This window comes from Homarus americanus, unplaced genomic scaffold (genome assembly GCF_018991925.1).
Source record: "Homarus americanus isolate GMGI-L3 unplaced genomic scaffold, GMGI_Hamer_2.0 scaffold42582, whole genome shotgun sequence".
Classification (NCBI taxonomy): Eukaryota; Metazoa; Arthropoda; class Malacostraca; order Decapoda; family Nephropidae; genus Homarus; species Homarus americanus.
In genome coordinates this window covers 2,599-20,914 of record NW_024723042.1, presented here as the reverse complement: position 1 = coordinate 20,914, position 18,316 = coordinate 2,599, and the positions used below count along the sequence as shown (strand labels likewise).

The 18,316-nt window shown below is 38.6% G+C and overlaps 1 protein-coding gene and 1 long non-coding RNA gene across 3 annotated transcripts; both read left to right on the top strand.

Moving 5' to 3' along the window:
- The first annotated feature begins 341 nt into the window (after positions 1-341).
- On the top strand, positions 342-3,507 carry LOC121863218 (gastrula zinc finger protein XlCGF57.1-like). Of its 2 annotated transcripts, none has more exons than XM_042361700.1 (2): positions 342-460; positions 2,115-3,507. In XM_042361700.1, the coding sequence occupies exon 2, from the start codon at positions 2,166-2,168 to the stop codon at positions 3,030-3,032; it is 867 nt and encodes a 288-aa protein (XP_042217634.1). In that variant the 5' UTR covers positions 342-460; positions 2,115-2,165; the 3' UTR covers positions 3,033-3,507. The 2 variants fall into 2 exon arrangements, with proteins under 2 accessions (XP_042217634.1, XP_042217636.1); XM_042361702.1 differs by having other exon boundaries at positions 342-473.
- Positions 3,508-6,341: 2,834 nt separating this feature from the next.
- LOC121863217 lies at positions 6,342-8,303 on the top strand. Its single transcript, XR_006088356.1, has 2 exons — positions 6,342-6,460; positions 8,117-8,303. It is a non-coding gene; the product is annotated as an uncharacterized LOC121863217 (long non-coding RNA).
- Positions 8,304-18,316: the final 10,013 nt, after the last annotated feature.

The window sequence follows — 18,316 nt, the reverse complement described above, 5'->3', positions numbered from 1 at the left end:
GTGGGGTGGATTATGGGGTACAAAAGTTGCCATATTTATTATAATAAAATGTAAAACATTAAATATTTCTATTTAATGATCATTCATTACTTATAATGTAAGTTTCATAAACCACCTATTAATATCTTATTTAGTAATGGTTTACACAGTTGATTTAGTCCAAGTAAACTATTTTATACCTTACGTGATGTATCATGTTGAGGAGCACGTCTTCTATGAGGGTCAATAAACAGTAATAGTTTACCCTCAAATAATAAAAGTTTTCTTTGGTAAGTTAGTCATTCAGTCACCAGGCGGCACTACGGGTCAACCTGTGGTGACTAATAGTGGAGAGTTGTTCTTCCTTATTGGATATTCCTTGACAACAACAACAACACGCTTCACCATCTTGTATACTTCCGTCAATTTTCTCGTAAAACAGTTTATTTCTCCTCCTCCTGGACATTACAGCAAGTGTTTGGTGAGTTATTAAGGTGTGTTATATGACCTTGTTTACCTTAATACTGTATTATGACCTTTCCTGCTATGTGGAATGATAAAGATTCATTTTATGCCATAACGGGAAATTGATTACTACAATAGATTTAACTAATGTGTTTTTTATCTTGTTATAAAGGAATATGACCTTTATTTGAGTGGTAGGTTGATATTTATGGAGATATGACCACTTTAACACTAGTAACAGAGGTCAGCAGTGACATAAGCAAGCTTGCGGATGACACCAAAATAGGGCGGCAGATTAATTCAGGTCAGGATGCAAATGAACTATAGGAGGATTTAAATAAACTGCTGGAGTGGTCAGAGAAATGGCCAATGAAATTCATCACGAGCAAGTGCAGCGTACTTAATATTGGAAGAACAAATACTGTCAATGTATACAGCCTTAACAACATCAACCAGTGCGTTAATGTTTGAAATAAAGCAGTAGGTAGTAGGCAGGGAGGGACTACCGCCTGGGAAGATATTGGAAGCATAATGTGTTGTCTAATGGTAGACCCTGCTGCCATATGTGACCAAGACCCAGGTTGCTCATCTGTCTTTCTGCCTCAGTTACACACAATTGCAGGGTCTCAATTGTTTCTCTTACTATTGACAAGACAACATACTGTACATATAGCGTTTCTAACTATTGATTATTAATATTTTTTCTTTATTATCATTATTACAGTGTTGTTATTAATGTTATTATTATTTTATTTTACTTTTAATTATAAATTTTATTTACTATGAATTACTATTATTATTATTAAATTTTCGCCCCCAGGCCCCAATGTGGGTCAGTGACCTGTGCCCAGGTGGGCTAATCACCTTAAAAAAAAAAAAAACAGAGTATTGGGTTTTATATCTAGAAGTGTAAGTAACAAGAGTGCAGAGGTCTTATTGCAACTATATCTTGCGCTAGTCAGGCCGCACCTCGATTATGCTGTTCAGTTCTGGTGCCCCTATTATAGAATGGATATCAATTCACTGGAGTCGGTGCAGCGAAGAATGACGAAAATGATTCCGGGACCTAGAAACCTTCCATATCAGGATAGGTTAAAGAAACTAAACTTGCATTCCCTAGAAAGCCGAAGAGTGAGGGGAGATATGATAGAAGTATTTAAGTGGGTGAAAGGAATCAATAAAGGGGATATAGATAAAGTTCTTATAATATCCGAGCAGGATAGGACTCGTAGCAACAGATTTAAGTTGGATAAGTTTAGGTTTAGGAGGGAGCTAGGAAGGAACTGGTTTACAAATAGGGTGGTGGACGAGTGGAACAAGCTTAGCAACTTTGTAGTAAGTGCTGGAACGCTGGAAAGTTTTAAAAGGAGGCTGGATAGATTCATGGATGATAGAGAGTGGTAGTAACTCTCGACAGGAGCTGCCATGCACAGGCCAACCGGCCTATTGCAGACTCCTTATGTTCTTATGTTCTTATGGTTAAAGATAGGCCAGTCCGTTACTGGGTGACGATGTGTCATAAACCCTCATTAGCTGTAATTAAACCTTTGTAATTACGTTTAGTTTAGAATATTTTCATTTTACACAAGTTGATTTAGTCACTTGTAGTTTTCATTTATAAATTGTACTTTTTATAAGAATATTATCTAAGGCAAAATATTTTGTTTCAGATACTGTGATGTTACATCTCAAGACCAAGTGTAATTAAGTAGAAGTTCACAATGTCAAGCAGAGATAAAAAGTTCTCCTGTGAGGAATGTGGCAAACAGTTTTGCTTAAAGTCTACTCTTCAGAAACATTTACTTGTGCACAATGGTATGAAGGAGTTTGAATGTGAGGAATGTGGGAAACATTTGTCATCTAAGAGTCATCTCAAAAGACACATTCTTGGACACAGTGGTGTAAGAAATTTTGAATGTGAGGAATGTGGAAAATGTTTCTCCCAGAAGAGATATCTCAAGGCACACATTCTTGGACACAGTGGTATTAAGAATTTTGAATGTGAGGAATGTGGGAAACATTTTGCAAAAAAGGGTACTCTCAAAACACACATTCTTGGACACAGTGGTATAAAGAAGTTTAAATGTGAGGAATGTGGGAAACATTTTACAGAAAGGGGTACTCTCAATACACACATTCTTGGACACAGTGGTGTAAAGAAATTTAAATGTGAGGAATGTGGGAAGCATTTTGCACAAAAGGGTACTCTCAAAAGACACATTCTTGGACACATTGGCATAAAGGAGTTTAAATGTGAGGAATGTGGGAAACATTTTGCACTAAAGTTTACTCTAAAGACACACATTCTTGGACACAGTGGTATAAAGGAGTTTATATGTGAGGAATGTGGGAAACATTTTGCAGAAAGGAGTACTCTCAATAAACACATTCTCGTACACAGTGGTATAAAAGAGTTTAAATGTGAGGAATGTGGGAAACATTTTGCACGAAAGAGTGCTCTCAAAACACACATTCTTGGACACAGTGGTATAAAGGAGTTTGAATGTGAGGAATGTGGGAAATGTTTCTCCCGGAAGGAAAATCTCAAACGTCATAAACGTGTGCATGAAAAAAACAGAATTCATTAAATGTTTGAATGACTTTAACAGAAGGTAAATGTGACTCATAAACTTGAATACAGTGATATACATCAATATAAAACCACTTGAACAAACTCTATGAATGTAGCAGAAATAAAGACAAGTGACAAATGCCACTTTTATAGATATTAAACACCAGTTATAATTATCTGCTCTCAGATGTAAATTTCTTCTACCATGGCCTTAGTACTTTACCATGACATGATAGAATATGTTAGAAAAATAAACTTGTGTTAGTTGAGGGGTATCCTATGAGTCTAGTAGAACTTGTACAATAATGTTGTTAACATGTAATGGTCACATGTAGACCCAGCCATGTTGATTTGGCTTGGTCAAGTCAGGTGATGTTGTTGACTTAGTCATGTCCTGTTGTCACCTGTGTATTGTACTAACATGTACTGTACATTACCATCTGTGATGTACTAACATGTACTGTACATTACCAACTGTGATGTACTAACATGTACTGTACATTACCAACTGTGATGTACTAACATGTACTGTACATTACCAACTGTGATGTACTAACATGTACTGTACATTACCAACTGTGATGTACTAACATGTACTGTACATTACCAACTGTGATGTACTAACATGTACTGTACATTACCAACTGTGATGTACTAACATGTACTGTACATTACCAACTGTGATGTACTAACATGTACTGTACATTACCAACTGTGATGTACTAACATGTACTGTACATTACCAACTGTGATGTACTAACATGTACTGTACATTACCAACTGTGATGTACTAACATGTACTGTACATTACCAACTGTGATGTACTAACATGTACTGTACATTACCAACTGTGATGTACTAACATGTACTGTACATTACCAACTGTGATGTACTAACATGTACTGTACATTACCAACTGTGATGTACTAACATGTACTGTACATTACCAACTGTGATGTACTAACATGTACTGTACATTACCAACTGTGATGTACTAACATGTACTGTACATTACCAACTGTGATGTACTGTACTGTCAGATGCTACTAGGTACATCCCAAGGGCTCTGTGTAATATATAATGTATGTTCTTATGGTAATGTATAACATACATTCATGTTATGCTAATCTGTGTAATTTGTTGTATATAGTGAGTTGTTGTATATAATACATAATGGTGGTTGGGTGTGAAGTTGGCTTCTTGTACAAGGTGTTCCAAACTTGGGGTCTTGTGATGTTACTCCAATTATTAACTTATATGTTAATGTTAATTGAAGTAGTTTGAGGTGTCTACTTAATTGTCTTTTATTGTAACTTGTTGTAATTGTTTCATTACTAATTTGTGAATTAATGTAACTGTAATGTTATTAGCCACAATGCTTGGTGGGAGAGTTGAGGAGGGAATGAAGGTAGAGAGAACCGGGAGGACTCACTGTAGACCAGACCTGTGTGTCTCGCTGCTTCACACAACTCAGTTGAGTTTAGGTCTGTGTGGATGGTCTTTGTCTGTGTGGATCTATCCTGTGAATCTACCTTGTAAATAATAATTGTACCAAGTACAGAAAGCAGGAGTTGGTGGCTATCCTTTGTCTTCCAGCACTGGTCCCCGTGAACACTTGACATGCACTGACAACTGTAATAGGCCTCATGGGTTACTTGTTAGTGCTGTCAACTACAAACTCATAAGACACAGGTTCAGTGTTGTGGCCAGGCAGGGTTTGTGGGTCATTATCTTGTGGTGGTCTACACATAATATATGTAATATTATCTTTAATAAAAACATTAAATGATCAAATATATACTTGGCTGCTCACTAATGGTAGAATTAGAAGAGCTGTCATTTAAAACATATAGAATTAAGATAAATTGTTCAAATGTTAAGGTAAATTTTATATCAATATTGTTAATAAAATGTTTGTTATAATTTTGTTTTATTATTCACATGAAAATATTAGGATGAAAAATAGTTCCTTTAAGATTGACTTATATGTATGAGAGTAATATTTATCTGTCTGTCTTCTTTATTTATCTAACATATTTATGTGGGGTGGATTATGGGGTACAGAAACCTCTCCCATATTTATGTGGGGTGGATTATGGGGTACAGAAACCTCTCCCATATTTATGTGGGGTGGATTATGGGGTACAGAAACCTCTCCCATATTTATGTCGGGTGGATTATGGGGTACAGAAAACTCTCCCATATTTATGTCGGGTTGATTATGAGGAACAGAAACCTCTCCCATATTTATGTGGGGTGGATTATGGGTTACAGAAACCTCTCCCATATTTATGGGGGGTGGATTAAGGGGTACAAACCTCTCCCATATATTTGGGGGGTGGGTTATGGGGTACAGAAATCTCTCCCATATTTATGTCGGGTGGATTATGGGGTACAGAAACCTCTCCCATATTTATGTCGGGTGGATTATGGGTACAGAAACCTCTCCCATATTTATGGGGGGTGGATTATGGGGTACAGAAACCTCTCCCATATTTATGGTTGGGTGGATTATAAGGTACAGAAACCTTCTCCCATATTTATGTGGGGTGGATTATGGGGTACAGAAACCTCTCCCATATTTATGGGGGTGGATTATGGGGTACAGAAACCTCTCCCATATTTATGTGGGGTGGATTATGGGGTACAGAAACCTCTCCCATATTTATGGGGTGGATTATGGGGTACAGAAACCTCTCCCATATTTATTGGGGTATGAAACCTCTCCATATTTATGGGGTGGATTATGGGGTACAGAAACCTCTCCCATATTTATGGGGGTGGATTATGGGGTACAGAAACCTCTCCCATATTTATTCGGGTGGATTATGGGGTACAGAAACCTCTCCCATATTTATGTGGGGTGGATTATGGGGTACAGAAACCTCTCCCATATTTATGTGGGGTGGATTATGGGGTACAGAAACCTCTCCCATATTTATGTGGGGTGGATAATGGGGTACAGAAACCTCTCCCATATTTATGTGGGGTGGATAATGGGGTACAAAAGGTGCCATATTTATTATAATAAAATGTAAAACATTAAATATTTCTATTTAATGATCATTCATTACTTATAATGTAAGTTTCATAAACCACCTATTAATATCTTATTTAGTAATGGTTTACACAGTTGATTTAGTCCAAGTAAACTATTTTATACCTTACGTGATGTATCATGTTGAGGAGCACGTCTTCTATGAGGGTCAATAAACAGTAATAGTTTACCCTCAAATAATAAAAGTTTTCTTTGGTAAGTTAGTCATTCAGTCACCAGGCGGCACTACGGGTCAACCTGTGGTGACTAATAGTGGAGAGTTGTTCTTCCTTATTGGATATTCCTTGACAACAACAACAACACGCTTCACCATCTTGTATACTTCCGTCAATTTTCTCGTAAAACAGTTTATTTCTCCTCCTCCTGGACATTACAGCAAGTGTTTGGTGAGTTATTAAGGTGTGTTATATGACCTTGTTTACCTTAATACTGTATTATGACCTTTCCTGCTATGTGGAATGATAAAGATTCATTTTATGCCATAACGGGAAATTGATTACTACAATAGATTTAACTAATGTGTTTTTTATCTTGTTATAAAGGAATATGACCTTTATTTGAGTGGTAGGTTGATATTTATGGAGATATGACCACTTTAACACTAGTAACAGAGGTCAGCAGTGACATAAGCAAGCTTGCGGATGACACCAAAATAGGGCGGCAGATTAATTCAGGTCAGGATGCAAATGAACTATAGGAGGATTTAAATAAACTGCAGGAGTAGTCAGAGAAATGGCCAATGAAATTCATCACGAGCAAGTGCAGCGTACTTAATATTGGAAGAACAAATACTGTCAATGTATACAGCCTTAACAACATCAACCAGTGCGTTAATGTTTGAAATAAAGCAGTAGGTAGTAGGCAGGGAGGGACTACCGCCTGGGAAGATATTGGAAGCATAATGTGTTGTCTAATGGTAGACCCTGCTGCCATATGTGACCAAGACCCAGGTTGATGATCTGTCTTTCTGCCTCAGTTACACACAATTGCAGGGTCTCAATTGCTTCTCTTACTATTGACAAGACAACAGTCTGTACATATAGCGTTTCTAACTATTGATTATTAATATTTTTTCTTTATTATCATTATTACAGTGTTGTTATTAATGTTATTATTGTTATTATTTTATTTTACTTTTAATTAAAAATTTTATTTACTATGAATTACTATTATTATTATTAAATTTTCGCCCCCAGGCCCCGATGTGGGTCAATGACCTGTGCCCAGGTGGGCTAATCCCCTTAAAAAAAAAAAAAAAAAAAAAAACAGAGTATTAGATTTTATATCTAGAAGTGTAAGTAACAAGAGTGCAGAGGTCTTATTGCAACTATATCTTGCGCTAGTCAGGCCGCACCTCGATTATGCTGTTCAGTTCTGGTGCCCCTATTATAGAATGGATATCAATTCACTAGAGTCGGTGCAGCGAAGAATGACGAAAATGATTCCGGGACTTAGAAACCTTCCATATCAGGATAGGTTAAAGAAACTAAACTTGCATTCCTTAGAAAGCCGAAGAGTGCGGGGAGATATGATAGAAGTATTTAAGTGGGTGAAAGGAATCAATAAAGGGGATATAGATAAAGTTCTTATAATATCCGAGCAGGATAGGACTCGTAGCAACAGATTTAAGTTGGATAAGTTTAGGTTTAGGAGGGAGCTAGGAAGGAACTGGTTTACAAATAGGCTGGTGGACGAGTGGAACAAGCTTAGCAACTTTGTAGTAAGTACTGGAACGCTGGAAAGTTTTAAAAGGAGGCTGGATAGATTCATGGATGATAGAGAGTGGTAGTAACTCTCGACAGGAGCTGCCATGCACAGGCCAACCGGCCTATTGCAGACTCCTTATGTTCTTATGGTTAAAGATAGGCCAGTCCGTTACTGGGTGACGATGTGTCATAAACCCCCATTAGCTGTAATTAAACCTTTGTAATTACATTTAGAATATTTTCATTTTACACAAGTTGATTTAGTCACTTGTAGTTTTCATTTATAAATTGTACTTTTTATAAGAATATTATCTAAGGCAAAATATTTTGTTTCAGATACTGTGATGTCACATCTCAAGACCAAGTGTAATTAAGTAGAAGTTCACAATGTCAAGCAGAGATAAAAAGTTCTCCTGTGAGGAATGTGGCAAACAGTTTTGCTTAAAGTCTACTCTTCAGACACATTTACTTGTGCACAATGGTATGAAGGAGTTTGAATGTGAGGAATGTGGGAAACATTTGTCATCTAAGAGTACTCTCAAGAGACACATTCTTGGACACAGTGGTGTAAGAAATTTTCAATGTGAGGAATGTGGAAAACATTTTGCACAAAAGAGTATTCTCAAGAGACACATTCTTGGACACAGTGGTATAAAAAAGTTTAAATGTAAGGAATGTGGGAAACATTTTGCAGAAAGGGGTACTCTCAATAGACACATTCTTGGACACAGTGGTATAAAAAAGTTTAAATGTGAGGAATGTGGGAAACATTTTGTACATAAGAGTGCTCTCAATAAACACATTCTTGGACACAGTGGTGTAAAGAAGTTTAAATGTGAGGAATGTGGGAAACATTTTGCACAAAAGGGTATTCTCAAGACACACATTCTTGGACACAGTGGTGTAAAGGAGTTTGAATGTGAGGAATGTGGGAAACATTTTGCACAAAAGGGTATTCTCAAGACACACATTCTTGGACACAGTGGTGTAAAGGAGTTTGAATGTGAGGAATGTGGGAAACATTTTGCACTAAAGGGTGCTCTCAAGACACACATTCTTGGACACAGTGGTATAAAAGAGTTTAAATGTGAGGAATGTGGGAAACATTTTGCAAAAAAGAGTACCCTCAAGGACCACATTCTTGTACACAGTGGTGTAAAGAAATTTAAATGTGAGGAATGTGGGAAACATTTTGCACTAAAGGGTAATCTCAAGACACACATTCTTGGACACAGTGGTGTAAAGAAATTTAAATGTGAGGAATGTGGAAAACATTTTGCACAAAAGGCTGTTCTCAACAGACACATTCTTGGACACAGTGGTGTAAAGAAATTTAAATGTGAGGAATGTGGGAAACATTTTGCACGAAAGAGTACTCTCAAGACACACATTCTTGGACACAGTGGAATAAAGAAGTTTGAATGTGAGGAATGTGGGAAATGTTTCTCCCAGAAGGGTCATCTCAAGAGACATATTCTTGGACACAGTGGTGTAAAGGAGTTTGAATGTGAGGAATGTGGGAAATGTTTCTCCCTGAAGGGTAATCTCAAACGTCATAAACTTGTGCATGAAAAAAACAGAATTCAATAAATGTTTGAATGACTTTAACAGAAGGTAAATGTGCCACATAAACTTGAATACAGCGATATACATCAATATAAAACCACTTGAACAAACTCCATGAATGTAGCTGAAATAAAGACAAGTGACAAATGCCACTTTTATAGTTATTAAATACAAGTTATAATTATCTGCCTTTAAGATGTAAATTTCTTCTACCATGGCCTTAGTGTAGACATTTGGTGTTGGTTAAATATCACTCATAATAATTCTCCATTTTGTTTCATCAGCCTTTTTAATAATGTTATTTACAGTACAGTAGTAAGCAAAGGTTAAACTTATCATCTTTGTGCTTAAAATTTCATCTTCACTATATAAGCTTTGTTGAACATTGATGAACTCTCATTTACTATAATTTGTGCATCAGTAGTTGTGTCAACTGTGTACGTCTGTCTTTATTTACACTTGACGTAAGTTTTGTCACAAGTACGTACATTAACACGGGTAGTAAATCATCTTGGTAAAGTAGTACAGTGGTGGTAGACCATTTGTTATAGTCAAGGTGTTGTCATTATCTCACGGAAACTCTTCAATCTCTGTTGAAATTGTACGTAAATATTTGATAAGTTTTGCTCAACTCTGACGAGATATTTTGATATTTTATCTTGAGTAAAATGGTTGGTAGTTTTGATTCATGTTTTAAATATATTCTTTCATCACTTACAGATATATGGTACCATTGTCTGGTAAATAATGGTTAGGGTTCATATATAGTACCTGGTGTTATGGGGCTGATGAACTTTAACACCTCTTAACTGTATATAATATCATGTTTAATATATTGTTCAGTTAGCATCTTGGACCTTAGTTAGGTAACTCTTCTTGGTTATATATCAATTCATCCTTGGGCAGTCATTTTCTTAAAGTAGCCAATGCTGAAATGTCAAACTCTGGGTTAAAATTAGTTGTTTGATCATGTCAAGCAGAAGACTTGTTTAAATTAACATACAGTATTTAGATATTTGCTGTTCTTATATACAACTTTTCCTAATAGTACTGGCATGTGTTTTTCTAACAATGGTGTTTTAAAAAATGATTGCTACAAGAATGTCATTAATTTTGTGCACCTGAATATATAGATTTATGTTAATACAGGCTGTCCCCAACTTACAACAGGGATAAGTTCCTGGACCCATAGTTTAGGTTAGGTTAAAGCCCATACAAAACAACAATAATATCCCATATATAACAAATAATGTAAATAAAGTGATGTTAAACAATATATAAGGATAAGAATAATGTAAAAAATGGGATTTTAATGACAAGTTTTTGTGGTGAATGTATTGGGATCCCGTTCATTAGTGCGGGTGATGGTAAGTCGGACGGTCGTAACTCGGGGACTGCCTGTATACACTTTATGTTTGGCCATGATGTGCCACAAACATTAATATCTTACAGAATGAGATATAAGTATTTAAACTATTGCTGAATATTTTATTACAACCCCAATATTGTAGAACATGTGTACAGTAATGGCTGGTCTTCAGATACTGTATGTGGATGTACTAAATTAATATTGCTGTAATTGCCCTAAAATTCATTATGAGTAAAGAAGCATTAAAATAATAAGTTTGTTATTTATGGAATTTAATGAGCAGAAGATTCCATGGCTGGTTTATATTTTGAGTTGAGAGCCAAATGTTAGATTGGTCTGGACGACGCCCGGGGAGGAGCCAAGGTAATATTTATGATAATTTACTGTTTTATGACCGTAATTATTGCTGGAAATGATTCTAGATAGAATATTATTAAACAACATGATGGCAAGGGTTGAAGGTGACTGCCAATAACTCATAGAGATGAGTATTTTGTATAAATTTGGGTCACTTGTATATTACATTATGTATACAGTGAACTGGAATCATAATATATTATTTATTGACATCATATCAATATTGTCTCCATATTACAAGTCCTACTGCGTCCCGAGAGACACGAGTGCCAGTGTATTACGTTGGTACTCGTGTCACGCAGAACACACTATAACTTGTGGTATGGAGACAATATTTATATGATTTAAGGACTGGGAGTTAGCACCACCAAAGAGTGGGTAGCATACAAGAATTAAATCTAAATTATTATGTATAAGTAGGAGGTGACATAGTGGTCAGTGACTCTTCCTGTGGTAGGAGGTCCCTGACAGTGGGACAGTCAAGGCAGTAGTGTTGAGGGAAGTTAGCATTGGGACAGTTACTGAGTTTACAGGAAGAGAAGTGCAGGCCATCTCCCACCTCAGATACTAACCTAATGCTAAAAAAGACATTATGTCTGCTGACCATAAGTCCACTTCGACGATACTTGTGTGGACGAGGAAGAAAGTGATCATAGTTTTGGGTGGATATATCTTCAGCCAGTTCACTATGCCTGTGATGGATTGTAGGGAGAAGAGCGGCTTAACGTATTCCCTCTCAATAGGGTCATGTTGGGCTTATATTGAGGCCTAACAGATCATGGTTGGACAGTCAGAGTTTGGAGAATCAGTTATTGATTAATCTCTTTTTTTTTTCTTTTTACTTTTATCCTCTTCACCACTGAACGACTCGTTAGCTGCTTGGGAGATCGGTCACGTCTGCGTTACGCACTGTTGGCAAGTACTGGCTCCTGAATGTACCTGAACCAGCTCCAGTGTTGGTCAAGTCTGGTCTTGAAACAGCTCACACTCGGTGCCGTCACAACACTCTGGTAGATTGTTCCAAGAATTCACAACTCTCACTCCGAAAAAGTTTGCCCTCACAGTTTTCTGGACTTGCGGCTTCTTCAACCTTGAGCTGTGACCCCTTGTGGGGCGAGCGTCTGCCAGCTCCAGGTAAGGACACTCGACTGAGTAGTGCCCCTGAGATGCTTATTCACCTCAGTTAGGTCCCCACTTGCCCGTCTGTAGTATAAGCTAGACAAGTTCAGGCGCTCCAATCTCTCAGGGTAGCTGAGGTGCCATAGTGCAGGCACCAGTCTGGTGGCCCTCCTTTGAACATTTTCTCAGGGACCAGACGGGGTAACAGTACTCCAGATGGGGAAGCACTTCACTCTTCAAGATCGTTATGAGGGACGGACCGTCTAGATATCTGAACGACCTTCTTATAAGACCCAATAATTTATTTGCCTGATTTACCTTCTTCTCGCAATGGCCCGAGAACTTCAGCTCATTGTCAACATACACTCCTAGGTCCTTCTCACATTCAGTCTCAACTAGTGCAGTTTCTTCATTCCATTGGGACATATGATACGCCTCCTTACCGTTGGTACGCCCCAGGTGCATCCTCTTACACTTCGTGACATTGAATCTCGGCAGACATTTCTTCGACCATTCTTGGAGCCCACAGATGTCCTTCTGCATCTCTTCACAGTCCGCTTGGTTCTTAATTTCCCGAAATAACTTGGCGTCATCGGCAAACATTTGTATGGAGGAGTGTACAACGTCAGGTATATCATTTATGAAACAAACAAACAACATCGGGCCCAATACACTGTCCTGTGGTGCCCCGCTTGTGACAGGTACGGATGATGATTTCCTGCCATTAATCACCACACACTGCTTGCGGTCATGTCGGAAGTCTACTATCCACATTAGGACATTTCCCCGAATTCCGTACCCTTGAGTTTAATTTTCAGCCCAGTACTTGCCAACAGTGCCTAACAGAGACGTGACCGATCGCCCAAGCGGCTAACGAGTCAATCATTTGGTGAAGAGGATGAGAGTAAGTCCTGGCCTCATGTCGCTTCCCATAACAGATTAGGGAAGGTTTTATGCTATTGTTACACTTTCTTGGATAAATTCTGGATAATATTATTCCTAATAAGTAAAAAAGTAAATTATTGACCTCCCGAACGGCTAGTAAGCAGATAAATGCTGAAAAATAAATCATTTTAAGCTTGGCATGACGAGGACGATACTCTATTGTTTAGTTATTTCACCATTTATCTGTTTATTTGCTATTCTGGCATTTAGTTCCGTATTTTATTAATTAATTATCACCTTAACTGTCCCGTGTTAGTACAGGAGGAACAGTAATTGGTAAAAAACACTAAATAACACCACGTTTTATTCTCAGGCTGTGGGACTTGAACACAGGACAAAATGATGAACGCCTTACATTATTACCAAAAGATATTAATATATCTAACATTAATATACAATATAAAACTATTTTATTTTGTTATCGTAGTAAAGTTAATTTATCATAATATAAGTCATTAAATTAGTTTATTAACACACTAAGACCATTGCGGCATGTTGGTGATCAACAACCAAAACTATTGTAAACAAACACGAGTGAGGCAGAACTTCTTCCTATTATTATGGCTAATTATCACCTTATTAGTTATTGGATAATGACTAATTCAGGTAAGTGTGTTGATTATAATACTAGTAACATATTTTATAGAGTTTAATATAGGAGTGAGTTGTTTAATGGTTATAATGAACTGTTATGTGTTGGTCCGGGATGATAATGGCGTCGGTGCTAAGAATTTTACCTTCATATCCGTCGGAAATGAGTGGTGGAGTTATCACCCTTCCTCCATACAACCTAACCTAACCAACCAAAGAAACCTAACCTATGTATGTCCTTGTTAAGGTAATAACTAGACACAGTACAGTAAGTAACACAAACTTGATCACTTTATTTACCGTATAATATATACTTATAGATATATACTGGTATATTATATATATTGTATGTATATACTGGTATATACCCAGAATATTCACTTAATAGTTGTAAATTAATGGTGTAACCTTCCTGTGCACTCCAGGCAGTCGTGACGATTGAGTCAACTACCTGGTCATCATCTGTGTTTTGTAAAAAAAAATATAACCTGCCACAGACTACCTCAGGCTGATATAACCTGCCACAGACTACCCCAGGCTGATATAACCTGCCACAGACTACCCCAGGCTGATATAACCTGCCACAGACTACCTCAGGCTGATATAACCTGCCACAGACTACCCCAGGCTGATATAACCTGCCACAGACTACCCCAGGCTGATATAACCTGCCACAGACTACCCTAGCTGATATAACCTGCCACAGACTACCCAGGCTGATATAACCTGCCACAGACTACCCCAGGCTGATATAACCTGCCACAGACTACCCCAGGCTGATATAACCTGCCACAGACTGCTGATATAACCTGCCACAGACTACCCCAGGCTGATATAACCTGCCACAGATACCTCAGGCTGATATAACCTACAGACTACCCCAGGCTGATATAACCTGCCACAGACTACCCCAGGCTGAACCTGCCTACCTCAGGCTGATATAACCTGCCACAGACTACCTCAGGCTGATATAATATGCCACAGACTACCCAGGCTGATATAACCTGCCACAGACTACCCCAGCTACCTGCCCCAGACTAAGGCTGATATAACCTGCCACAGACTACCCCAGGCTGATATAACCTGCCACAGACTACCCAGGCTGATATAACCTGCCACAGACTACCCCAGGCCTATATAGCCTGCCACAGACTACCCCAGGCTGATATAACCTGCCACAGACTACCCCAGGCTGATATAACCTGCCACAGACTACCCCAGGCTGATATAACCTGCCACAGACTACCCAGGCTGATATAACCTGCCACAGCCACATAACCTGCCACAGACTAGGCTGCTATAACCTGCCACAGACTACCCCAGGCTGATATAACCTGCCACAGACTACCCCAGGCTGATATAACCTGCCACAGACTACCCCCAGGCTGATAACCTGCCACAGACTACAGGCTGCCACAGACTACCCCAGGCTGATATAACACAGACTACCCCAGGCTGATATAACAGAGACTACCCCAGATATAACCCTCACAGACCCCAGGCTGATATAACCTGCCACAGACTACCCCAGGCTGCTATAACCTGCCACAGACTACCCCAGGCTGCTATAACCTGCCACAGACTACCCCACGCAGATATAACCTGCCACAGACTACCCCAGGCTGATATAACCTGCCACAGACTACCCCAGGCTGATATAACCTGCCACAGACTACCTCAGGCTGATATAACCTGTCTTAGACTACCCCAGGCTGATATAACCTGCCGCAGACTACCCCAGGCTGTTATAACCTGCCACAGACTACCCCAGGCTGATATAACACACTGACTGACAACTTGTACAGAAAAAGGTGAGCATTTAGTCCTGTGTGTAATTATGGTGTTGAGGGATAACATTTGTAATATGATTCAAGTAAATATTCCATAAGAAGAGCTGTAGATCACTTGACTTAACCTCTTGAGTACAATTACCTTTGGCCCGACCCAACACCAGACACTGTAGCAAGAGAGACCGCACCACCTCCCCACCTGACACTGTACAGTACTGGGGCTATAGATTATTAGAACACCCGAGATGTATTTGAATTAGGAGTGTACAATATGAATACAGTACCATTATTTCCCCATAGATTCTACTGCTATAAAGATCATCAGGTGCACCATGCTAAATACTGATAGTCACCAAAATGTTGGATGTTGTCCAGTCTTTGTTCACTAAGATGTATCTAAGACCGACTGGCCCACTGGCTCACCGACCCATCGGCAATATGCCCAAACTCCCGATGGGCCAGTCCGTCACTGGGTGACGATGTGTCATAAACCCTCATTAGCTGTAATTAAACCTTTGTAATTACTTTTAGAATTTTTTCATTTTGCACAAGTTAATTTATTCACTTGTAGTTTTCATTGATTAATTGTACTTTTTATAAGAATATTATCTAAGGCAAAATATTTTGTTTCAGATACTGTGATGTCACATCTTAAGACCAAGTGTAACTAAGAAGTAGTTCACAATGTCAAGCAGAGATAAAAAGTTCTCCTGTGAGGAATGTGGGAAATGTTTCTCCCAGAAGAGTCATCTCAAGAGACACATTCTTGGACACAGTGGTATAAAGGAGTTTGAGTGTGAGGAATGTGGGAAATGTTTCTCCCAGAAGAGTAATCTCAAGACACACATTCTTGGACACAGTGGTGTAAAGGAGTTTGAGTGTGAGGAATGTGGGAAATGTTTCTACAAGAAGAGTCATCTCAAGACACACATTCTTGGACACAGTGGTATAAAGGAGTTTGAGTGTGAGGAATGTGGTAAATGTTTCTCACGCAAGGGTGATCTCAAGAGACACATTCTTGGACACAGTGGTGTAAAGGAGTTTGAGTGTGAGGAATGTGGGAAATGTTTCTCCCAGAAGAGTAATCTCAAGACACACATTCTTGGACACAGTGGTGTAAAGGAGTTTGAGTGTGAGGAATGTGGGAAATGTTTCTACAAGAAGAGTCATCTCAAGACACACATTCTTGGACACAGTGGTATAAAGGAGTTTGAGTGTGAGGAATGTGGTAAATGTTTCTCACGCAAGGGTGATCTCAAGAGACACATTCTTGGACACAGTGGTGTAAAGGAGTTTGAGTGTGAGGAATGTGGGAAATGTTTCTCCCAGAAGAGTAATCTCAAGACACACATTCTTGGACACAGTGGTGTAAAGGAGTTTGAGTGTGAGGAATGTGGGAAATGTTTCTACAAGAAGAGTCATCTCAAGACACACATTCTTGGACACAGTGGTGTAAAGGAGTTTGAGTGTGAGGAATGTGGGAAATGTTTCTCCCAGAAGAGTCATCTCAAGACACACATTCTTGGACACAGTGGTATAAAGGAGTTTGAATGTGAGGAATGTGGGAAACATTTTGCAGAAAAGAGTACACTCAAGAGACACATTCTTGGACACAGTGGAATAAAGGAGTTTGAGTGTGAGGAATGTGGGAAATGTTTCTCACGCAAGGGTGATCTCAAGAGACACATTCTTGGACACAGTGGTGTAAAGGAGTTTGAATGTGAGGAATGTGGGAAATGTTTCTCACGGAAGAGTCATCTCAAGACACACATTCTTGGACACAGTGGTATAAAGGAGTTTGAGTGTGAGGAATGTGGTAAATGTTTCTCACGCAAGGGTGATCTCAAGAGACACATTCTTGGACACAGTGGTGTAAAGGAGTTTGAGTGTGAGGAATGTGGGAAATGTTTCTCACGGAAGAGTCATCTCAAGGGACATATTCTTGGACACAGTGGTATAAAGGAGTTTGAGTGTGAGGAATGTGGGAAATGTTTCTCCCAGAAGAGTCATCTCAAGACACACATTCTTGGACACAGTGGTATAAAGGAGTTTGAGTGTGAGGAATGTGGGAAATGTTTCTCCCAGAAGAGTCATCTCAAGACACACATTCTTGGACACAGTGGTATAAAGGAGTTTGAATGTGAGGAATGTGGGAAATGTTTCTCACGGAAGGATGATCTCAAGAGACATATTCTTGGACACAGTGGTATAAAGGAGTTTGAATGTGAGGAATGTGGGAAATGTTTCTCACGGAAGGGTGATCTCAAGGCACACATTCTTGGACACAGTGGTATAAAGGAGTTTGAATGTGAGGAATGTGGTAAATGTTTCTCACGCAAGTGTGATCTCAAAGTACACATTCTTGGACACAGTGGAATAAAGAAGTTTGAATGTGAGGAATGTGGGAAATGTTTCTCACGGAAGGATGATCTCAAGAGACATATTCTTGAACACAGTGGTATAAAGGAGTTTGAATGTGAGGAATGTGGGAAATGTTTCTCACGCAAGGGTCATCTCAAACGTCATAAACTTGTGCATGAAAAATACAGAAATCAATAAATGTTTGAATGACTTTAACAGAAGGTAAATGTGCTACATAAACTTGAATACAGTGATATACATCAATATAAAACCACTTGAACAAACTCCATGAATGTAGCTGAAATAAAGACAAGTGACAAATGCCACTTTTATAGTTATTAAACACAAGTTATAATTATCTGCTTTTAAGATGTAAATTTCTTCTACCATGGCCTTAGTGTAGACATTTGGTGTTGGTTAAATATCACTAATAATAAT